Below are 25,177 nucleotides of genomic sequence, written 5' to 3' on the forward strand. Positions count from 1 at the left end.
CTGTGCAAAAAGTAGAAGGCAAAGAGATTCCCATCACATAGATATGTAGAGCCACAAAGTATTAGAATACAATAGATAGTAGCAATTATTACCAAGTGGACCGGGTACAGACAGTCTGCTTCCACTACCCGACATTTCGCTGAATGCTTTTTCCGGGGTGTGAAACGCCCCGGAAGAAGCCTTGAGCGAAACGTCGGGTGGTGGAAGCACACTGTCTGTATGTTTGGTGGTGGAAGCACACTGTCTGTATGTTGGGTGGTGGAAGCACACTGTCTGTACCCGGTCCACTTGGTAATAATTGCTACTATCTATTGTATTCTAATATTTTGTGGCTCTACGTGCTTATCTATGTGATAGGAATCTCTTTTCCTACTACTTTTTCCACCGCACTTATGGCACTTTTTTTTGGGCTCTACCTTTAGCAATTTTTGCCTTCATTACTTTATAGCATATAGACCCCACTTTTGTTTGTGGTACCTAGACTTGCTACATTACAATTTTCAACATCGTGGTCACATTTTCTATGTATGCTTCCATTTTTTGTTCGCTTTTCCACCAGTCTCATTCTCCCCATATATGTATTTAATGAATTTTAAATGTATGTTCGTTCTTTTTTTCTTACTACGGTAAATTAATAAAAGTTCTTTGTTTCTTTGGTTTTCTCTGACATTGTTGGGCGTGGATCAGTCACTCATTGGGATTATTTAGGTTCATACTTATCCCCTATCCTTAGGATAGGGGTATAAGATTTCAGATCCTGGAGTACTCCTTTAATAATTGCTTAGGTACAGTAGAAGCATAAATCATCAAAAAGGGCCCTAGTAGTGTTCACAGCAGTTTTTCTCATCCAGGGTGCCTCCAGCTGTTGCAGAACTACAACTCCCAGCATTCCTGCACAGCCAACTGCTAGGAGTTGTAGTTTTGCAACAGCTGGAGGCACACTGGCTGGGAAACATTGGTTTAGAGATAATACAGGCCATGGATCTTACCTGCATGTCCATTATTACTCCAGTTATCTACCAGGACAACGTTAAGGAGAATCCTATATGGGAAAGTCAGACCAATACATCACATCAAGTACTGGATATGCCATCAATATCAGCCGTTTCCATATCTTCTTCTAACTGACTGGGTTCACGCCATGTTTTTACAATACAGTTCCCGTATAGGTTTTCAACGTGAAAACCGTACGGAACCGTATTGAAAACCGTATACATTGACTCTCCATTGAAAACCGTATGCGAAAAGATGCATCCAGTTGTGTTCGTTTTACATCCAGTTTTGTCCGCCCCCCCCCCCGTACCCAAAACCGTAGCCTACCACGGTTTTTGATCCAGATGAAAAACCGTATTGAAACGTCAAACTTTTTTTTTATTATTTATTCATTTTTTTTAACAAGGGAGTCAATGGAAGCTGTACAGAACCGTATGTGCGTACGGTTCCATCCGGTTTTTGACTTTGCACAGTTTTTTTCTTGGAATTTCTATTTCTAATGGAGTGAAAAGTTAAAAACGTATACTTTTTTTTTCTTAAAATACGGATGCAACTGGACATCATTTCTCAAACTGTATACGGATTAAAATTTGTACACAAGTTTTTTTTTTTTTTTTTACAGTTTAGTCCGGTTTTGAGGAATCCGTTTTATTTATTTATTTTTTATCATCAAAAACCTGGGAACGGTATTGCAAAAATGTGGTGTGAACTCAGCCTTAGCCTGCATGGTCACCTCTCCTTCACCAAGATACAGCTTGCCCCTCTATCATGTAGCCATCAGTGGGGGGTTTTCAGTCAGCAACAAATGTATGTATTAGACTGACTGATAACTTTAAAGGGGTACTCCGGTGAAAACCTTTTTTCTTTTAAATCAACTGGTGGCAGAAAGTTAAACATATTTGTAAATTACTTCTATTAAAAAATCTTAATCCTTCCTGTACTTATTAGCTGCTGAATACTACAGAGGAAATTCTTTTCTTTTTGGAATGCTCTCTGATGACATCACGACCACAGTTCTCTCTGCTGACGTTATTATAATAATAATGCTTTATTTATTGTTGTCCTTAGTGGGATTTGAACCCAAGTCCCCAGCACTGCAAGGCAGCAGTGCTAACCACTGAGCCACCATGCTGCCCTTAGCATACATCTGCTATGCACGGTTGCTAAAATGGACAGAGATGTCAGCAGAGAGCACTGTGCTCGTGATGTCATCAGTGTTCCAGAAAGAAAGGAATTTCCTCTGTAGCATTCAACAGCTAATAAGTACTGGAAGGATTAAGATTTTTTAATAGAAGTAATTTACAAATAGGTTTAACTTTCTGCCACCAGTTGATTTAAAAGAAAAAAAAAAAGGTTTTCACCGGAGTACCCCTTTAATGTGTACCTTTCAGATCCCACACAAAAAAAATTAAATGTTACACCAGTGTTTCCCAACCAGGGTGCCTCTAGCTGTTGCAAAACTACAACTCCCACCATGCCCGGACAGCCAAAGGCTGTCCGGGCATGCTGGGAGTTGTAGTTTTGCAACAGCTGGAGGCCCCCTGGTTAGGAAACACTGTTGCACAGTACCTAATCCTGACCATGTACATCTAATTTTTTTGCCTCTATCACCTTTATTTAATATAAAAAGCCCTCTTTTCATTAGCTCACAGTGTGTGGGTGGGAAGGGGCGTGTCCCTCCCCTGTGGTGGTGGGAGGTGATTGGTGTGTGGTGGGAGGGGGCGTGTCCCTCCCTTGTGGTGGTGAAAGACGATTGGCGTGTGGAGGGAGGTGATTTGTGTGGTGTTGGGAGGTGATTGGTGTGTCTGCTCATGCAGCCTTGTCCATGACTTATGGACAAGCCCGATACTGCTGGAGGACTGGGTATTGTCCTAGTAGCTATGGGGACGCCTAGTGGTGAGATTCTCAGGGGCAATTTACTTTATTAAATATTCAAAATATTTTAAAACAACCATATTACAAAAGGCCTTTAAATTAATCTGTAACCACATAAAAAAGGTTTTGGATCTGACAGTGCCCATTTAAGCAGAGCCCTATAGACAACCAAGCCCACAGTACGTCAGACTGTAAGAACACAGATGGCATCCTGTGCCTTTAAAGGATACGACAATACAGATCCAGTTGAAGAGGAGCATGAAGATGTAATCTGCCGGTCGTCCATCAAACGCACCTACAATATACAAGGAAAAGTGGAGAGAAAGACATTACGTCAAAATAATAACAGATTTATTAATACAGAGGCAAAGTACACACATAGCAATTTCCCCCAAAAAAGTACTTGTCACACAGACCCTCCATGGCTCTATGGCAGTGTTTCCCAACCAGGGTGCCTCCAGCTGTTGCAAAACTACAATTCCCAGCATGCCCGGACAGCCTTTGGCTGCCCGGGCATGCTGGGAGATGTAGTTTTGCAACAGCTGGAGGCACCCTGGTTGGGAAACACTGCTCTACGGAGATCCCGCGGACCCCCGTGGCTCTACGGAGATCCCGCGGACCCCCCGTGGCTCCATGGAGTTCTGCATATGATAGGTCTTAAATGCATTTATCACATTGACAGTTTTGCTTCATTCTTCTGCAATGTGTGAATTGTGGCTCCATTCTCTTACCTGTTTCCAGTCTGGTCGAATACTGATACAGGAAATACAAGTTCACCATGTAAAGAAACCCTGAACCAGGTCCAACCGGGAAATAAAACGTAGAGGTGATCGGTCGCCATATCTGTGTGATAAAGAGCAGAACGACACATTACAAGACAGGTCTCAGGCTCCAGGATGACAGTGGTTAAAGGCAAAATGAAGCCAATTCACCAGCACTACACTAAACTGGATAATAGTGTGGGTGAACCTGAGTAACATGATGTATTACTTACAAATATAGGTCCTCCCTACCCCAGTAGTCACAGCAGCCTCTCCTTCCTACCCCAGTAGTCACAGCAGCCTCTCCCTCCTACCCCTGTAATCACAGCAGCCTCTCCTTCCTACCCCAGTAGTCACAGCAGCCTCTCCTTCCTACCCCAGTAGTCACAGCAGCCTCTCCTTCCTACCCCAGTAGTCACAGCAGCCTCTCCTTCCTACCCCAGTAGTCACAGCAGCCTCTCCTTCCTACCCCAGTAGTCACAGCAGCCTCTCCTTCCTACCCCAGTAATCACAGCAGCCTCTCCTTCCTACCCCAGTAGTCACAGCAGCCTCTCCCTCCTACCCCAGTAATCACAGCAGCCTCTCCTTCCTACCCCAGTAGTCACAGCAGCCTCTCCTTCCTACCCCAGTAGTCACAGCAGCCTCTCCTTCCTACCCCAATAGTCACAGCAGCCTCTCCTTCCTACCCCAGTAGTCACAGCAGCCTCTCCTTCCTACCCCAGTAATCACAGCAGCCTCTCCTTCCTACCCCAGTAATCACAGCAGCCTCTCCTTCCTACCCCTGTAGTCACAGCAGCCTCTCCTTCCTACCCCAGTAGTCACAGCAGCCTCTCCTTCCTACCCCAGTAATCACAGCAGCCTCTCCTTCCTACCCCAGTAATCACAGCAGCCTCTCCTTCCTACCCCTGTAGTCACAGCAGCCTCTCCTTCCTACCCCAGTAGTCACAGCAGCCTCTCCTCCCTACCCCTGTAATCACAGCAGCCTCTCCTCCCTACCCCAGTAGTCACAGCAGCCTCTCCTCCCTACCCCAGTAGTCACAGCAGCCTCTCCTCCCTACCCCAGTAGTCACAGCAGCCTCTCCTTCCTACCCCTGTAGTGACAGCAGCCTCTCCTTCCTACCCCAGTAATCACAGCAGCCTCTCCTTCCTACCCCAGTAGTCACAGCAGCCTCTCCTTCCTGCCCCAGTAATCACAGCAGCCTCTCCTTCCTACCCCTGTAATCACAGCAGCCTCTCCTTCCTACCCCAGTAATCACAGCAGCCTCTCCTTCCTACCCCTGTAATCACAGCAGCCTCTCCTTCCTACCCCAGTAATCACAGCAGCCTCTCCTCCCTACCCCTGTAATCACAGCAGCCTCTCCCTCCTACCCCAGTAGTCACAGCAGCCTCTCCCTCCTACCCCAGTAGTCACAGCAGCCTCTCCCTCCTACCCCAGTAATCACAGCAGCCTCTCCTTCCTACCCCAGTAGTCACAGCAGCCTCTCCTTCCTACCCCAGTAGTCACAGCAGCCTCTCCTTCCTACCCCAGTAGTCACAGCAGCCTCTCCTTCCTACCCCAGTAGTCACAGCAGCCTCTCCTTCCTACCCCAGTAGTCACAGCAGCCTCTCCTTCCTACCCCAGTAGTCACAGCAGCCTCTCCTTCCTACCCCTGTAATCACAGCAGCCTCTCCTTACTACCCCAGTAGTCACAGCAGTCTCTCCTTCCTGCCCCAGTAGTCACAGCAGCCTCTCCTTCCAACCCCTGTAGTCACAGCAGCCTCTCCTTCCTACCCCAGTAATCACAGCAGCCTCTCCTTCCAACCCCTGTAGTCACAGCAGCCTCTCCTTCCTACCCCTGTAATAACAGCAGCCTCTCCTTCCAACCCCTGTAATCACAGCAGCCTCTCCTTCCTACCCCTGTAATCACAGCAGCCTCTCCTTCCTACCCCAGTAGTCACAGCAGCCTCTCCTTCCTACCCCAGTAGTCACAGTAGCCAAAGGCTGTCTGGGCATGCTGGGAGTTGTAGTTTTGCAACAAGTGATGGCTTATATCCATTTCTACAGCAGTAGACATGCTTCACAACAAGTCGTTAAAGGAGTACTCTGGTGAATACGAACTTATCCCCTATACACAGGATAGGGGATAAAAAGCTTATGGCGGGGGTCCGACCGCTGAGGCCCCCCACATTCACTGGGACGAGACCTGGCGCTCAGTGAGAAGCGCATGCTGCAAGTCCTCCATTAATTTCTATGGCAGCGCCCAAAATGATTCTGACTTACTAGTGGAAGGGTTAAATAATCTTTATTAAACTTTTTTTTTTCACTTTTTTTCCCGCAATGTTATAGCCCCCATAGGGGACTATAACACTGCACACACTGATCTTTTACATTGATCAGTGGTTTCTCATAGGATAACATTTATCAATGATTCTGCCGCTTGACTGCTCATTCCTGGATCTAAGGCACTGAGCAGTCATTCGGCGATCGGACAGCGAGGAGGAAGGTAGGGGACCCTCCTCATGACCTCCAGCTGTTCGGGTCGCCACGATTTCGCCGCGGTGGTACCCAAAAGCCCACTGAGCTAACCGGCACTGATTAGCTTTCACTTTAGATGCGGCAATCAAATTTGAAAGTCGCGTCTTAAGGGTAAATAGTGCGAGGCACCGCGATCAGTACCGCGCACTATTAGCCACGGGTCCCGGCAGTTGCTAGGTGCCACGCCTGCCCCGCTATGACGCAGGGCCACGGCGTGGCACCGCGTTATAGGAAGGGAGCGGGCGGAGGGCGTACAGGTATGCCCTCTGTACCCAACAGGATTATACACTCACCGGTATTGTGGTATATAAAAAAATTCAGATCATAAATTTTAAAACACACAACCCCCGGTTTTCGGTATGAACCAGTATACCGCCCAGCACTGATACCACCTACGTGGTCCAACACGTGATCAGTTCTCTGATTGCAGAATAGTACCTTCCTAGTCTTCCTTTACGTACGCAGCTGTTAGATTTGCGTTGTGGACAGATTCCACATTTATTACCCGTGGGGAGATCTTGTGTTAACCAACTGCTGATAGCTCTCGCTTACGTTTCTCTGCTTTTTTATTTTTTATAGAGATGAACGAAGTTACAGAGATTCGATTCGTCACAAACTTCTCGGCTCGGCGGTTGCTGACTTTATCCTGCATAAATGAGTTCAGCTTTCAGGTGCTCCGGTGGCTGGAGACTCTTCTAGGACTGTATCCACCTTTTCCAGCCACCGGAGCACCTGAAAGCTGAACTCATTTATGCAGGATAAAGTCAGCAACTGCCGAGCCGAGAAGTTTGTGACGAATCGAATTTACTGCAAGTTCGCTCATCTCTACTTTTTTTTTTTTAATTAAATCTCTTTCATATTCAGCAACTCTTCTATAGTCCGGTTCTTCCTATAGGTGATGATGGGGCCCCTTGACGTGACCTCTTCTAAATTTGGTTATTGTTCCAGCAAATGCCAGTTTTGCCCATTTGCCGATTTGATTCTAGAATTCTTCACACTGTTCTTGAATGCAAATACATTTTTTCATAGTTTTTCCTCCTCTTAACAATGAGGTCCTCCCTATCTCTGTTTATTTTGCACAATGCTCCTACCACTTGTTGTGGGTAGCCTCCTCTTACCCTTGAAGCCATGGCTTCGGCTTGTACGATAAAGGTAGACTCTTCACTGTTGTTCCTCTTCAGACGCTGAACGGTACGCCATTTTTTACTTGTGTAGGATGAGAGTTCCCATAGTGCAGGATTGAATTTTTGGCTACGTTCTTCCTGTGTCCCTTAGTATACAGTGTTACTTCCTTAACATATAGAATCAAATCAAGAAACTCCAGAGATTGTCCTCCAAATTGACTTGTGAAGGTCACGTTCATGCGGTTCTCTCTGTTAAGATGCCTGACAAAACCCGCAAAACTTTTTTCCTCTCCTCCATCCCATATTATGAGTATGTCAGCCACATACCTCATATATGCCTTGTTATATTTTACATACGGGTTAGTTTCACTGTATATATAGTCAGATTCAAATGCTGATAAAAACAAATTTGCATATGAACAAGAAGTGGGACTGTGCATGGCAGTCCCGGTTAGCCGATTGTACCACACTGATTCGAAAGAGAGGGTGTTGTGTGTCAAGATGAATTTCAGGGCTTCACATATTAACTCGAAGGTTTTGTACATGGTTTTCATCATCGTCCGTAAAGCCTGTACACCAGCATCATGAGGGATGTGGGTGTACAGGCTCTCGACGTCCACGGACGCTATCGAGTAGGTTTCCTGCCATAGTAAGTCTTCGACAAATCTCAACACGTCCCCAGTGTCCTTCAAGTAAGTAGGCATCTCAGGGAGGAGAGGCCTGAGAGACCAATCCACGTATTTGGATAGGAGTTCGGTGACACTCCCCCCTCACGGCCACAATAGGTCGGCAAGGAGGGGGGGGGGGGGTCACTGCTTTATGGACTTTAGGGAGCAGATACCACTTCGGTCTTGTGGGGTGGGTGGGCATAAGGCGTTCTGCCAATTTAAAATCAATTTCTCCGACTTCCACTTTGCTTCTCAAAAAAGTCCATAGTTGGTCCATTATCTTCCTCTTGGGTCTGATTTCAATGGTTCGTATACGGTCCTCTCTCTGAGTTGGCGCATCGCTTCAGTGGTATGCTGGTCTACGGACCACAACACTATGCTGCCCCCTTTATCGGCCCTTGACACTACAAGCTCAGTGTTCAACCAGCCAGTCTAACCCTTTCTTCTCACTTTGGGACAGGTTATCACTGCTTCTGGGATACATTAAGGCTTTAATCTCTTTAGCCACTGCTCTCTGAAATAAATCAATTGGGCTCCCTGCCACAAGTAGGGGATTAAATGAGGAGTTCTTCCACCAGAAAACCCTTCAGCCATTGACACCACTTTGCTGGGTGGTTCTCCAGCCGCCAAGTCAGCAAAACATCATAGTGCTGGCTATTTCTGCTTGAGTGAAAGTCTTCACCGGGCAGAACCCTAGGGGCCTATACTAAATGGAGTAGTGTGTTCTGCTATGATTTGAGAACAGGCAGGATTGGTCGCAAAAAAATTGTGTAGATTGATCTTCCTTATTGCTTTAAAGAGGTCTACTTCGAATGATGTATAATTGCATTGTTCCATCAGTCCATAATTCAGGCTGGTGGAAAGAACAGCCATGGTATTACTAGTGAGGGGAGTATCAGGTTAGTTTGGAAGAGGTCACATCAAGGGGCCCCATCGTCATCTCTAGGAAGAACCGGAACTATAGGAGAGTTGCTGAACATGAAAAAAAGAGAAGAAAAAAAAAGCGGAGAAACACAAGCGAGAGCTATCAGCAATTGGTTAACACAAGATCTCCCCAAGGGTAATAAATGTGGAATCTGTCCACAACGCAAATCTAACAGCTGCATGAGTAAAGGAAGACTAGGAGGGTACGATTCTGCAATCAGAGAACTGATCACGTGTCTGACCACGTATGTGGTATACTTTATTCTATATGATGGTCAATATTTCTACATAGGAAGTGCACGGCGGCAACACAAGATCTCAAATTTGAAGATGTAGAAGTAATAAGACAAGAAGGATATGGATGTGACAACCTATTGTTACCTGCTGGATTTTGCGCACGTAAGCGCTGGGACCCATAGGTCTCAATGACAGAATAGAAATGTCCTCCCTCCTTTAAGGATTAGTGATTCTATGATCGTCCTTCTGCCAGTTGTATAGATCTACTTTGTCCATTAGAATCCCACCTATAGTCACTACCGAGGTTTTGGTCTTCACCAGCTATTTTTGTGTTTAGCTTTCTTTTGCTTTTTGTCCCTCATCCCTATATGTAGTTGAAGTAATCACATGATCGAAACTTCCTTTATTTATTATGTGCACAGCGCAATGATTGATACGAGGCCGGAAGAAGCGCAATCAGCGCGAAACCAACTGGCAGTCGCCTCTGAGCGCCCTGTAGCGCGTCTGAGACCGGAGACATCCGTGGAAGCGGTGAGTGCGGGTAACCGCTTTTCTCTTTGAGTTTACAAGATTGTGACTTTAAAGGGGTACTCCGGTGAAAACGTTTTTTTTTTTTTTTTTTTTTTTTTTTTTTTTTAAATCAACTGGTGCCAGAAACCTTAACAAATTTGTAAATAACTTCTATTAAAAAAGAGGAAATTCTTTTCTTTTTGGAACACAGAGCTCACTGCTGACATCACGAGCACAGTGCTCTCTGCTGACATCTCTGTCCATTTTGGGAACTGTCCAGAGCAGCATATGTTTGCTATTGGGATTTTCTTCTACTCTGGACAGTTCTTAAAATGGACAGAGATGTCAGCAGAGAGCACTGTGCTCATGATGTCAGCAGAGAGCACTGTGTTCCAAAAAGAAAATAATTTTCTCTGTAGTTTACAGCAGCTAATAAGTAGAGATGAGCGAATTTACAGTAAATTCGATTTGTCACGAACTTCTCGGCTCAGCAGTTGATGAATTATCCTGCATTAATTAGTTCAGCTTTCAGGTTCTCCGGGGGGCTGGAAAAGGTGGATACAGTCCTAGGAAAGAGTCTCCTAGGACTGTATCCACCTTTTCCAGCCCACGGGAGCACCTGAAATCTGAACTAATTTATGCAGGAAAAGTCAACTGCCGAGCCGAGAAGTTCGTGACGAATCAAATTTACTGTAAATTCGCTCATCTCTACTAATAAGTACTGGAAGGATTAAGATTTTTTAATAGAAGTAATTTACAAATCTGTTTAACTTTCTGGCACCAGTTGATTAAAAAAAAAAAAAAAAAAAAGTTTTCCACCGGAGTACCCCTTTAAGTTCTCTGGTTCCCAGCACTGCCTGACTCGCATGCCTAGGACCCCGTTCTCCCGCAGTGACATACAGAAGTGCTGTTGCCCTACAGTCCTGGTCATCTATGCCACAATAGTGCCCCTTGATCTCCCACAGTATTTATAATCCTAAATGTTCATTTCTTATTATTTCTCTGTCACTTTGAGGCGATGGTGTCTCTTTAAAGAAAGCACGAGTCACTATTCTTCATCGCATTGGTAATTGTACAGTAAGGGCCCGATCACCTGCTGCTCTGTGGCCCCCCTGGGGAGCCGTATGGAGTGAAGTAAAAAGTAACGCAGGTGCTGCAGTAACGTCCCTGTGTATCAGTTTCAGGTTATGCATCTGCTTCCTGACATGTAAATGCCCGGGCGGCCGGTTTCAGATGAACAAAAGGGCGATAACGGGCGATTCCTACTTATATGGTGCCACCTGCTTACACGAGGACTAGGAGGAGCGGGGGATAGTATAAGAAGAGAGGCTCATAGGGCGGCTATGTAGGAGCTCATTTACCTGCTGGCTGGTGATCAGGTAGCTGGCACTACGTACACTGCTGCTGCCCGTGTGTGGCCATTTAAAGGGGTACTCCAGTGTTTTTTTTTTTTTTTTTTTAAATCAACAGATTTGTAAATTACTTCTAAAAAAAAAAAAAAAAAAATCTTAATCCTTCCAGTACTTATTAGCTGCTGAAAACTACAGAGGAAATTATTTTCTTTTCGGAACACAGTGCTCTCTGCTGACATCACGAGAACAGTGCTCTCTGTTGACATCTCTGCCCATTTTAGGAACTGTCCAGACCAGAGCAGTATATATATATATATATATATATATGTTTGCTATGGGGATTTTCTCCTAATCTGGACGGTTCTTAAAATGGACAGAGGTGTCAGCAGAGAGCACTGTGGTCATGATGTCAGGAGAGAGATCTGGGTTCCAAAAAGAAAAGTATTTCCTCTGTAGTATTCAGCAGCTAATAAGTACTAGAAGGATTAAGATTTTTTTTAAATAGAAGTAATTTACAAATCTGTTAAAAAATAAATAAATAAGTTTTCCACTGGAGTACCCCTTTAACTCCTTAGATTTGTGCTTCCCAACCAGGGTGCCTCCAGCTGTTGCAAAACTACAACTCCCAGCATGCCCGGACAGCCGTTGGCTGTCCGGGCATGCTGGGAGTTGTAGTTTTGCAACAGCTGGAGGCACCCTGGTTGGGAAGTACTGCCTTAGATTCCAAAGGTAACAGCAACTTCAGCGTCTTGGTCTTTTTCCCAGTGTGTCTCCAGCTGTTGCAAGAGTACAACTCCCAGCATACTGGGCGTTATAGTTTTGCAACAGCTGGAGGCACACTGCTTGAGAGACACTGATCTAAGCAGTTAAGACAGAAGTAGGGGGGGGGGCCCCCCACCATCACCCTGCTAACCCCTTACATGAGATGAGATTGCAGGAGGCAGAAGGATTGTCATAACCTCAGGTCTCCTATCTCTCTACACCTGGAACCAAGTACTGCAGGTTATTGTCTCACTTAGAGATGAGCGAACTTACAGTAAATTTGATTCGTCACGAACTTCTCGGCTCGGCAGTTGATGACTTATCCTGGGTAAATTAGTTCAGCCTTCAGGTGCTCCGGTGGGCTGGAAAAGGTGGATACAATCCTAGGAAAGAGTCTCCTAGGACTGTATCCACCTTTTCCAGCCCACTGGAGAACCGGAAAGCTGAACTAATTTACGCAGGATAAGCCATCAACTGCCGAGCCGAGAAGTTCGTGACGAATCGAATTTACTGTAAGTTCGCTCATCTCTAGTCTCACTGATCCCATGGTCAAGTCTCCTAGGGGAAATAAAGAAAAATAAAGTGGAAAAAAACCTAAATACACACACCTAAGTGTTCTTATTGTGCAAAAGAGTTTCAAAAGCAGCGGTCTCAAAACTGCGGGCCTCCATCTGTTGCAAAACAACAACTCCTAGCATGGTGGGAGTTGTGGTTTTTCAGCTGGAGGTCACCAGTTTGGAGACCACTGCCTTAAATGGGCACGGTCAGATACAACAAGTTTTGATATGTTGTAAAGCATTTATAACCAATAGGTTTTGCAATTGCTTTCATTAGAAAATGTTCCGTATTTCATACTGATAAATCCAGTCAAACAACTGCCCCCCCCCCTGCCTGCTTGGACACATACCAGTCCTGCTGTGTCCATGAGTCATCACCTATGTCATGGACACACTTCCTTGATTGACAGCTGTGAGCACAGGGCTCACAGCTAGAGGAAAAATCCTCCCACTGTCAGCTTGTGTCCCGCTACAGTCAGTGAGGACATGCTGGGAGTTGTAGTTTTGATAACGCTAAGGGAGATGTGAGCAGACAGCATACTGAGGGAGGGGGCGGAGACCTGCACAGTGAGGCCACGCCCCCTCCCTTTGAGAGGAATTTAGACTAGTGAGCTAAATTAAAAGTGTAATGAAAAAAAAATAAAGGTGCTAGACACATAAAAATTAGATGTACATGGTCAGGATTAGGTACTGATATATATATGTATAAAAATGTTTTTGTTGGATCTGACAGGTACGCTTTAAAGGGGTACTCCGGTGAAAACCTTTTTTCTTTTAAATCAACTGGTGGCAGAAAGTTAAACATATTTGTAAATTACTTCTATTAAAAAAATCTTAATCCTTACTGTACTTATTAGCTGCTTAATACTACAGAGGAAATTCTTTTCTTTTTGGAATGCTCTCTGATGACATCACGAGCACAGTTCTCTCTGCTGACGTTATAATAATAATGCTTTATTTATTGTTGTCCTTAGTGGGATTTGAACCCAAGGCACCAGCGCTGCAAGGCAGCAGTGCTAACCACTGAGCCACCATGCTCTCCTTTAGCATACATCTGCTATGCACGGTTGCTAAAATGGACAGAGATGTCAGCAGAGAGCACTGTCCTCGTAATGTCATCAGTGTTCCAAAAAGAAAGGAATTTCCTCTGTAGCATTCAGCAGCTAATAAGTATTGGAAGGATTAAGATTTTTTAATAGAAGTAATTTACAAATATGTTTAACTTTCTGCCACCAGTTGATTTAAGAGAAAAAAAAAGCTTTTTACCGGAGTACCCCTTTAAGCTGTCACAGACCCTATGCTGAGGGTTGTAGAACCTAAAATACAATGTGACTGGTTGTTGCTGTGTGTTCCGTGGGCCTTAGGGGGCGGTGCCTTACATTGAGTCACATGACGCAGTCGCGCAGTGACCCAGTACAGGTCAGCAAAAAAGACAGAGGCAAAAACTTATATGGGAAGACTAAGGGGGTAAATGAAGTCATGTGACTTGGGAACAAGGGTGTCAAATTCCCCTCACTACCATACAGTGATGTTACCATCTCCGGGCAGTACTAACATAAGGGGGTGTGCCCCCCTAAGCAGTATGGGATAATGGTTGTGTCCTGTGACTGCTAAGGCATGCTGGGAATTGTAGTTTCCACTGCATTCTGTCTATATACGTGTGTGTGTACACAACAGGCTGCGGAGGCCTCACCTGGAACTTGTGCAGGAAGTACTCCGGCCACAGGATCAGGTACATGGGGTTAATAAGGCCCAGCTTGCCAAATAAGGGCACAGCAATGGAGCTGGCGAACCAGTACCGGGTAATGAGCGGGATGCTCCGGAACCAGTCCCCGAGGTCCGACATGATGAGAACAGCGGCAGCGGCGACACCGGGACCCGGCACCTGCGCCCAAAACTGACGTGTCCGCTCAGAATTCGATTATCCGGCTACGTCACCACCGCTTCCGGTCACCTGTTTTCATCAGGCCCCGCCCACACAGGATGTTTCTGGTGGGAGCATCAAAGGGGGGCGTGGCTGTCACGCGGTGAACTTGGAGTAAGCGAATCACGTGACGTTATGACGAGCCACGTAGGTCACGTTTGCTCTGCGGCGCGTTATTGTTACGTCCCGGGGCGTGCCGGGAGTTGTAGTTTTTAATCATTGTCTGCTGCTCAAATTCTCAATGTTGAGAAGCAGATTCCCATAGCAACCTATCAGATTCCAGCTTTCATTTATTCAGAGGCTTTTTTTTTTTTTTTTTTTTTTATGAAAGCTGCAATCTGGTTGCTAGGGGCAGCTACTCCTCAGCAGTTGCAAAACTACAACTCCCAGCATGCCCGGACAGCCAAAGGCTGTCCGGACATGCTGGGAGTTGTAGTTTTGCGCGGTGATCTTTAAATTTATTTATTGGTAATACCTATTGAGGATAAGCAAACTTAAACCGGAACTTTTACTCAAAACAGACCCAAATGAAACAAAAGTGTATATACATATAACTGTGGTGAAATAGGTGTATATAGGGGGGAGATTTATCAAAACCTGTCCAGAGGAAAAGTTGCCCATAGCAACCAATCAGATCGCTTCTTTCATTTTTGAAAAGGCCTCTGAAAAATGAAAGAAGCGATCTGATTGGTTGCTATGGGCAACTCAGCAACTTTTCCTTTTGATAAATCTACCCCATACAGTGTAAATAATATAACCAATGGCGGAGACAGGGGCTCATAGAACCGGGTATAGGGTGGGGGACTAAATATCCCTCGACCTACCCCTATTTCTGCCTTCTTGGCTAGATGTTGTTTGCCCCACACTGGAACCTGTCCTTAAAAATATGCCTTATGGTCCCTGACCTCCCTACGTGTTTACTGCACTTGTAACAGTGTATTCATCAGGGGACTACATCTAAGGGACAGTAAAGGGACCAAAAAGGGATAAAGTGGGGTAAAATTAGTAAATCAATAAAAGGGGTACTCCACTGGATAACCTTTTTTTTAAATCAACTAATGACAGAAAGTTAAACAGATGTGTGGATGACTTCTATTAAAAAAAAAATCTTAATCCTTCCAGTACCTATCAGCTGCTGTATGCTCAACAGGAAGTTCTTTTCTTTTTTGAATTTATTTTCTGTCTGACCACAGTGCTCTCTGCTGACCCCTCTGTCCATGTCAGGAACTGTCCAGATCAGGATATGTTTGCTATGGGGATTTTCTCCTACTCTGGACAGTTCCTAAAATGGACAGAGGTGTCAGCAGAGACCACTGTGGTCAGACAGAAAGGAAATTCAAAAATAAAACAATTTCCTCTGGAGCATACGGAGAAGCTTATAAGTACTAGGAGGATTACGTTTTTTTTTTATAGGAAATAATTTACAAATCTGTATAACTTTCTGGCACCAGTTGATTTAAAAAAAAAAAATAATAATAAGTTTTCCAGCAGAGTACCCATTTAAATAGCAATAGGGTCCTGCACCAATGCACCTTGGTTTTTGTGCCATTAGTGTTAACAGAATATAACAAATATATATAGTAGTGCAGGTATGACCCCTATGTATACCAACAAGTCTATGAGATTCCCCCCTTTAAAATCTGTGTATCTTGAGGGTACCGATAGAGAAATGTACCTCCCCGGGTAAAGCCTAATAGCAGCCACACAATATATAGCTATATGCTAGATGCCCTAGTGGGCTACTCCCAAAACCCCAACTCCGGGCATCAGTCAGGTGTTAGAGATGGCGAACCGCTAACTCGCCGCAGAGTGCGGCACAGAGATTGCGGGGGTCCCAGCAGCGGGTCCCAGCAGCGGGACCCCGCTATCAGACATCTTATCCCCTATCCTTTGTACAGGGGATAAGATGTCTAGGGGTTCAGTACCCCTTTAACTACCCCATGATTTGTTGACTAGAGTTGTGCCATCCTTATGCACACTCTCACATGCTAATTGGTCTTTTTTGGGGGGGCAATAATATAATACACGAGGAAGCGCCCTCTCTTTCTCTTGTGTTTCAGTGACTTTACCTTGGTTACATTTTGAGGCTGGATGGAGATTCAGGATGCGGTTTTATTTTGGCTGCTTACAGAACACCCACTGTTGGGAGCGATCAGCTGTAATCTGCAAGAGACCTTAAAGGGGTATTCCAGGAATGTTTTTCATTTGGCTATGCTACAGGGGCTGTAAAGTCCATAATATAGTGTCTGTACCTGTGTGTGATGGTTTTCTCACAATTCTTCTGTGATTTTCACCCCAATATTTATTTTTACCAGCATACAAAATGACTGTTGTCTCAGATTTTTCCCAGCTTGCAATGCGGCCGAGACCTGACATCACTAGTCAGCTGATGACAGGGAGCCTGTCTGCTTCAATGGGTGGAGCGATCGCTTGGTGGGAGAGAGATCAATCTGCAACTAATGCAACAGCTCTAGGCACCCTGATTGAAAACCACAGGTCTTTTGAATGGATGCAGCTCATTTATGTTTCAATGGGTGGGTGGCTGATGTGTGGGAGGGAGGAAAATGGAATTATGGGATTTGTAGTCAAAACAAGAAAAGTCAAACAGGAAATACCAGTTCACAAAAAGCTAGGCACAGCGTTATGGTAATCTCACAGCATAGCCATTTATCCCCAAGACAAGCTACAAGCGCAGATCCTTCCTAAGCATGTCCATTACTGCCTGCCAGGTATGTACTAAAATCACCTTATAGTGGAGAACCCCTTTAAATGTGCACTGTCAGAATAAAAAACCTTTTATATGTTGTACATCTTGGCAAAACATTAACCTTTCTAATATACTGCTAAAAAAATGTTCTCTTTTGTATAGAAAACATGGCTTAGAAGAACCCCCACTAGGGGGTCCCCATACCATCCAAAACATAATCCTGTCCGACTCCAGCACCACTGTCACAACTGAAGCACAGGCCGGGACAAAGTCCAATAAGTGAGGGCAGGACTAGAACTCCTCTGTGCTCACTCCTGTCCTATCAGACTGCAGCATGAAAACAGAGAGGAGGGGGTTATGGAGCAGCCTGCAGTGGTTGGATGACGCACAGCAGACTCAGGGAGGAAGTGAATGCATGGTAAGTGAGGTTGGGCTCAGTGCTTGACTCTGACACACCTGTTCGTGAGCAGTGAATTTCAGAATGAGTGAGCAGCAGAACAGATGGATTTGTGAGGCAAATACAGAAATTAGACACATAAAAAGACAGGTAAAGAATCTGCATGACCTAGTGAGTAACCTATAGAAGCATTATTTGTTTTCTGTGATATGACAGGTACCTTTAACATCTGTTCATTATCCTACAGCACCCCCGCAGGAGAAGTGAAGTATTGCACAATTCTCACGGTGCCTGTAATGTAGGTCTCAATGCTGGGTTTTTCTACTTTCTGGCTAACACATGAGGCTCCACTGTAAGTGGGATTTTACAAAACACATAAACAACGCTCTTCCTTTATACAGGGTCAATTTAATAAACTATTACACCTTTTTTTTTTTTAGATTTACAACATTATTTAATAAAAAGAATGTGGCTTTTGTGTAATGTGATTCTCGGCCACTCGCCTCCACTTATGGAAGGGGTCGTATTATACAGAAAACCGTATGGAGGGGAGGAAGAGGAATCTCACAAATACTGGTAATAAAATTACAAAATAAGACAATTTGTCACATAGATTTAATATACACTGGAAGGTTTTTTTTTTTTGCCTTCAAATGCCTAAAAATATTACTAGCAATGCTGAGGGTTTTTTTTTTTTATTATTATTTTTTGCGTGCAGAGATTATTTTCCTTCTGAACTTTTTGCACCTTCAATAAAATAACAAGTTCAGATTTTCACAAAATCTTCCTTTAGAACTGGACAAAAAAAAAAAAATATTGGGGGGGGCATAAAAAAATAATTTTTTTTGGTCCTTAAAGGGGTTATCCAGGAAAAAAACTTTTTATATATCAACTGGCTCCAGAAAGTTAAACAGATTTGTAAATTACTTCTATTAAAAAATCTTAATCCTTTCAGTACTTATGAGCTTCTGAAGTTAAGGTTGTTCTTTTCTGTCTAAATCCTCTCTGATGACACGTGTCTCGGGAAACGCCCAGTTTAGAAGCAAATCCCCACAGCAAACCTCTTCTAAACTGGGCGTTTCCCCGAGACACGTGTCATCAGAGAGCACTTAGACAGAAAAGAACAACCTTAACTTCAGAAGGTCATAAGTACTGAAAGGATTAAGATTTTTTAATAGAAGTAATTTACAAATCTGTTTAACTTTCTGGAGCCAGTTGATATATAAAAAAAAAAGTTTTTTCCTGGAATACCCCTTTAATAAAGTGGCATCTCCTGAACCAAGTGGTTTTTACTTTCCAAAAAAGTTTTTTCAAAAAGTTCGAGAACCTTTCGGGAAATAGAGAATTGAGTTGTGGTGGAGGGACCGTGCCCTTCCAATGGCAGCAACCACGGACAAATTGCCATTGTACATATTTGTTGCAGGTTCTTGATCTTTTTTTAAAAAACATTACTGAAGGTGTCTTTTGATCATTTCTTGCTATGTTTGCCCCTAAATCTACAACAGGCATTCTAGGAATGTAGAAGAAATGCAGGATATTTGTCAGAGGACACAAGAGTGACCGGCCACAGACTCTACGCTGCTAAACATAACCCACACAGCAGCAATAAATACTAACACAGACAGGGCAGGAGATCCTTGGGTAAGCTGGGTGGCATGCTCCGTGTCAAGCCTGCTCGCTTGCTATGTGCACGTGGTGAGCGGAGACCCGCGCCCGACCGTTCCACTCAGACAGAACGCCATCTTGAAATATTACATTCTTTGACGGCAGAGGCACTCCGACGTCCGCCGGGCCTGGCTGTGCCAGCATGCTCGATGTGCTGGTCTCCGGCATGTGTTCACCTGCAAAGTTGCTTTCCTATGAGAGATAAGCAAGAGAGTCAGCGAAATGTACATTCAACCAGAGCAGCTTTCACTATGGGAGGTTACAGAGTCAGAGAAGATGTGCGTTAGTGACGCCGGTCGGCTCATTTTCTGACCTGGACTGAAAACAGTGGTCAGCTGTGGTATTCCGTCCAGATCAAAAGTCAGATAAGGTCAGTAAATGACCCAACCGGAATCACTAGCTGACCCCATTCGGTTCATTGAATTCAATGGGATATGAAAGGGATCCTGCAGCCGGCGGTTTCCAAATTCTCCTGCCAGATCTGGCTGCACAAACCAAGGTGTGTAAGCCCCATATAAAGTCATCCTGGTTGCTATGTTTCATGAGCATGTGGTGAATTTGCTGCAGACTTAAAGGGGTATTCCGGCTTTACACATCTTATCCCCTATCCAAAGGATTTTCTGCTGCAGATCTCAATGTAAACTGAATGAACACAGCTTGAAATCCTGCGCATCAAATCTGCGCAGAATACTGTACGTGTGAATAAACCCTAAAGGGGTATTCCAGATTTATACATCTTATCCCCATCTAGAAGGATAGGGGATAAGATGTATGATTGCTGGGGTCCCGCCGCTGGGGACCCCGTGGTTCTGTGCCGGGCACTGCCTCCGAGACAGGGACGTGACCTCACGGCTACGCCCCCTTGTGAAGTCATAGGGGATAAGAGGTATAAAGCCGGAATACCCCTTTAACATTTGGAATTTCTGTGCAGAAATTAGAAGCAAAGTGGAAGTGTCAAAATACACCATAAATCAGCATGATGGGACGTTTTCAAAACGTAACCCTGCAGCCATGAGCATGATAGCCATTTGTGTAAATGATATGCTTTCAAATTAAAAGTAAATATTTTGAAGGAGCGGTCAAATTCCCCAGACCCAGCAACTTTTAAAACGCCATATAAGCCGGAGCCTCCCGCTTTGTCTTATAGGTAACTGTAACAGCGCAGAGGCAGCGCCGTAAAATTTTAGCGCCACTGAGACAAGGGAAATGGCCTCTCTGATAAGGTATTTACGGCCCGAATGTTTACACAAAATGACTATTGGGTTCATGGCTGCAAGGAGATTTTTTTGTACTCCCCGAAAAATGCTCAGTAGCAATAACATATATAAATAAATGAGGTTACTTCCGTCACCATAGACTTAAAGCGTTACTGTCGTTAGAAACAACTTTTTTCCATTCAATAATTCCTTAAAAACTACGCATTTTTCTAATATACTTAATTTAAAAAATGTCATTACTAAACATGTGAAATAAATGTTTAAAAACATGGCCACTCTTAAATTTTCAAAATGAACCCCGGTAACTAGGGGTCCTTGGTCCTAACACTAAAGAAATTGACAGAGATTCTGAAGGGGGGGGGGGGGGGGTTCTCTCTCCTCTGATCCCTCAGTACAGTGTATAATCCAGCTGTCAACTGTGTGAGGAGAATACCTGTGAGATCCAGACAAGATGCAGACACATTGCAGCCTCTTCAGGAGAAGCATTCACATGCTTACAAGCAATACAGGGTGCTAAACTATTGTTTATGTGCAAAATAGTTTCTATTTGGTCATTTTAAGAACTTATTTCTTGTGTATATGCACCATATAGGTTCACATGACTGCTTTAGGGTTAAAAAAGCATGCACTTTGGTCACAAAGCTGTGAAAATCTTAATTTTTTTTGGCATTTTCTTCTTCTGTCCTTGCACGTTTCACATGGCTGCATTCGAGATATATAAAGCATGCATTTATGCAAAGCTGTCCAAGTGTAAAAACGTTTGTGCAGATCTCATGACAAGGGAGAGGAGCTCATCATACTCCAAGGGAAACACCCCCAGCCTCTGAGAGGAATTCAGAAGACTATCATAGATATACATATATTAAAAGGTATTTTACATATTAACACATGCATATTATTATGCATACAGGTCTTAGGGCACATTACTACACTGATTTAAGCATTTTTTTTTTTACATTTTCTTACGAATGACAGTAACGATTAAAATTTTAAATTACTAATGTACGTTAGAATATCCATTTTCCGTTTTTGCACTTAAATTTTTTCCTCATCACCTTCTAAAAATCATAACGCTTTCAATTTTGCACATAAAATTCCATATGATGGCTCATTTTTTGCGCCACCAATTCTACTTTGCAGTGACAGTCATTTTACCCAAAAATCCACGGCGAAACGGGAAAAAAAATTCATTGTGCGACAAAATTTAAGAAAAAATTTCATTTTGTAAATTTTGGGGGCTTCCGTTTCTACACAGTGCATTTTTCGGTAAAAATAACACCTTATCTTTATTCTGTAGGTCCATAAAATGATACCCTACTTATATAGGTTGGATATTGTCGTACTTCGGAAAAAAATCATAACTACATGAAGGAAAATTTATATGTTAAAAATTCTCATCTTCTAACCCCTATAACTTTTTTATTTTTCCGCATACGGGCCGGTATGAGGGCTCATTTTATACGCCGTGTTCTGAAGTTTTTATCGGTACCATTTTTGTATTGGTCGGACTTTTTGATCGCTTTTTATTCATTTTTTCATGATACAAAAAGTGACCAAAAATACGCTATGTTGGACTTTGGAATTTTTTTTCGCATACACCATTGACCGTGCGGTTTAATTAACGATATATTTTTATAGTTCGGACATTTCCGCACGCAGCAATAACACATTTTTATTTGTATTTACACAGTTTTTTGTTTCTTTTTTATGGGAAAAGGGGGGTGATTCAAACTTTTATTAGGGGAGGGGTTAAATGACCTTTGTTAACTTTTTTAAAACTTTTTTTTGCAGTGTTATAGCTCCCATAGGGACCTATAACACTGCACACACTGATCTTTTATACTGATCATTATTATCCCATAGGGACCTATAACACTGCACACACTGATATCTTATGCTGATCCCTACAAAGCCATAGCTTTGCACGGATCAGTGAGATAGGGGCTCGATTGCTCAAGCCTGTAGCTCAGGCTTGGAGCAATCAAACCCCGATCGGACGCCGGGGAGACAGGTAAGGAGACCTCTGCCTGCGTCCCAGCTGATCGGAACATTGCGATTTTATTGCGATGTCCCGATCAGCCCGACTGAGCTGCCGGGAAGCGTTTACTTTCATTTTCAGATGCGGCAGTCAACTTTGATCGCCGTGTCTGAAGGGTTAATAGCGCGCGGCACAACGATCGGTGCCGCGCACTGTTAGCCCAGGGTCCCGGCTATGAATAGCAGCCGGGACCGACCCGGTGTGATGCGGGGTCCCGGCGTGACCCCGTCCGTTTTAAACACCGGGATCGGGCTCAGGGCGTACAGGTACGCCCATAGTCCTTAAGTGGTTAAATCAACTGGTGCCAGAAAGTTAAACAGATTTGTAAATGACTTCTATTAAAAAATCTTTATCCTTCCAGTATTTTTTAGCGGCTGTATGATACAGCGGAAATTCTTTGCTTTTTGAATTTCTTTTTTGTCTTGTCCACAGTGCTCTCTGCTGACACCAGATGCCCGTATCAGGAACTGTCCAGAGCAGGAGAAAAATCCTCATGTCAAACCTATGCTGCTCTGGACAGTCCCTGACACGGACAGAGGTGTCAGCAGAGAGCACTGTGGACAAGACAAAAAAGAAATTCAAAAAGGAAAGAATTTCCTCTGTAGCATACAGCCACAAAAAAATACTGGAAGGATAAAGATTTTTTAATAGAAGTAATTTACAAATCTGTTTAACTTTCTCGCACCAGTTCATTTAAAAAAAAAATAAATAAATAAAAAAGTACCCCTTTAAGTTAATGGAGCAAAGTTGTAATGAAACAAAAAATGATCCAGAAAAGTAATGCAGATTCCAGCTTTATTATACGTAAAAGCAGTACATCATATGGCAGATGGTGAAGGAAATTCTGGACGCGTTTCGAACGGCTTTGCCGTTCGAAACGCGTCCAGAATTTCCGTCACCATCTGCCATATGATGTACTGCATTTACGCATAATAAAGCTGGAATCTGCATTACTTTGCTGGATCATCTTTCTCTTGTTTCCTGACGTCACGCACCTGGTCCGGGCGGATCCGTGCAGTGAGCTGGCATTTATCTCTTTAGCAAAGTTGTAATACCCCACACAACCTGAGGTCAGGTGTGGGGCTGTTTCTGGAAGAAAGCAACCCTGTTCTCTAAAGCATAACTGCAATGTTTAATAAAAATAGATAAATAAATGACTGTGTGTCGCACGTTGTACCATAGTTATTTTTCAAAATTACACCTATGTTCAAATCGGACCATAAATACATCAATATAGCGCTGGTTTTGCTCATAAACACCCCTCCCCCAAATCCATCTCCCCCTGCCGTTCGTAACTGTGCATTATAGCTGCTGTACTTAGGGCGAACCCCAGTATAATTACATCCTGTGGAGCCGGGTCGTGGGCTGGGGATGGCTGCTATAGAGACGGCAGGAGCGAAAACAATGCTATAGGGCGGTATTTATGCGCCAATTTGACCATAGGTGTAATTTGGAAAAATATAGTAGAAAGGAAAAATGAAGTACCCCCCCCTTTAGCGATGCAAAATGAGGAAACGGGGGAATAAAAACATGCGCTCACCTCTGCGCTCCTTGTTGTTTTATTCCCCCGTCCCTGCCTGTAATCTGCACCTATGACTTTCAAATAAAGGATCCTCGTTTTGCATCGCTAAAGGGTGAGGGCTATGTTCTTCATTTTCGTGAACACGGAAGCCGGCACACAGCGTCCGGACGCTGGGAAGCGAAGTAACTCTTTAACCCCTTAAGGACTCAGCCCATTTGGGCCTTAAGGACTCAGACAATTTTATTTTTACGTTTTCGTTTTTTCCTCCTCTCCTTCAAGAAATCATAACTCTTTTATATTTTCATCCACAGACTAGTATGAGGGCTTGTTTTTTGCGCGACCAGTTGTCCGTTGTAATGCTGCCATCACTCACTTTACCATAAAATGTATGGCGCAACCAAAAAAATACTATTTGTGTGGGGAAATGTAAAAGAAAATGGCAATTTTGCTAATTTTGGAAGGTTTCGTTTTCACGCCGTACAATTTACGGTAAAAATGACGTGTGTTCTTTATTCTTTGGGTCAATACGATTAAAATGATACCCATGATAACATACTTTTCTATTACCCTTGAGTTAAAAAGAAAATTGCAAACCAAATTAGTACGTTTAAAATCCCCCTATTTTGAAGACCTATAACTTTTTAATTTTTCCGTATAAGCGGCGGTATGAGGGCTAATTTTTTGCACTGTGATCTGTACTTTTTATTGATACCATATTCGCTTATATAAAACTTTGAATACATTTTTTTATCAATTTTTTTGGGAATAAAATGTTATAAAAAAGCAGCAATTTTGGACTTTTTTTTTTTTTACGTTCACGCTATTCACCGTACGGTATCATTAACATTATATTTTAATAGTTCGGATATTTACGCACGCGGCGATACCAAATATGTATATACATTTTTAAATTTTAAAAAAAAACTTTTTGGGGGTGAAATAGGGAAAATGGAACAATTTATTACTTATTTTGTCCGCGGACATAATTTCATCCTATGGGGGTACAGTCGCAAAAAAGGTTGAGAACCACTGCTTTAAAGCCACCAAACTCATGGTGTTATGACAAGATTATAGACAGGGTATAGACACACAGGGATGGAACATTTGAAGGTGTCAGTGCATAGTTATATATTTACCTGGAATGATTGAACAAAGCTGAGAACCTGAAGGGAAAGCTTCCGGCTGGAGTGGAGGAGATGTTGAAGGCTGCAGGAGGACAGTAACAAGAGACAATCAATGGTTAATAAGCATTGGCTTTCACAGGTCCGAATATCCATTCATATAGATTGGGTCCTGAATACAGTGACCCCCCCGACCTACGATCATTTCCTCTCAGAGGCCATCACATGTTGAAGGCAGCATCAACATACGATGCTTTTGTATGTCGGGGCCATCGCATAAACGGCTATCCGGCAGCGCAGACTGTTTC

General features: G+C 43.6%; 2 protein-coding genes across 5 annotated transcripts in view; both read right to left on the bottom strand.

Moving 5' to 3' along the window:
* Positions 1–14,243, bottom strand: part of DERL1 (derlin 1) — a 31,454-nt gene extending 17,211 nt beyond the window's left edge. The window contains exons 1-4 of the mRNA XM_056518644.1: positions 13,972–14,243; positions 3,600–3,711; positions 3,099–3,163; positions 990–1,016 (exon numbers count right to left, since the gene is read on the bottom strand). Coding sequence (XP_056374619.1) covers positions 990–1,016; positions 3,099–3,163; positions 3,600–3,711; positions 13,972–14,124 — 357 coding nt within the window. The 5' untranslated portion in view covers positions 14,125–14,243. The remainder of the gene's footprint in view (positions 1–989; positions 1,017–3,098; positions 3,164–3,599; positions 3,712–13,971) is intronic.
* Positions 14,244–18,492: 4,249 nt separating this feature from the next.
* FAM91A1 (family with sequence similarity 91 member A1) overlaps positions 18,493–25,177 on the bottom strand; it is a 90,973-nt gene continuing 84,288 nt past the window's right edge. For 3 of the 4 annotated variants that reach the window (XM_056522696.1, XM_056522698.1, XM_056522697.1), the window contains exons 23-24: positions 24,885–24,954; positions 18,494–19,163 (exon numbers count right to left, since the gene is read on the bottom strand). In XM_056522696.1, the coding sequence (XP_056378671.1) occupies positions 18,972–19,163; positions 24,885–24,954 (262 nt within the window). In that variant the 3' untranslated portion in view covers positions 18,494–18,971. Of the gene's footprint in view, positions 19,164–24,884; positions 24,955–25,177 lie in introns of all 4 variants that reach the window. The other variant, XM_056522695.1, reaches the window with a different exon arrangement.

Source organism: Hyla sarda, chromosome 5, assembly GCF_029499605.1.
Source record: "Hyla sarda isolate aHylSar1 chromosome 5, aHylSar1.hap1, whole genome shotgun sequence".
Lineage (NCBI taxonomy): Eukaryota > Metazoa > Chordata > Amphibia > Anura > Hylidae > Hyla > Hyla sarda.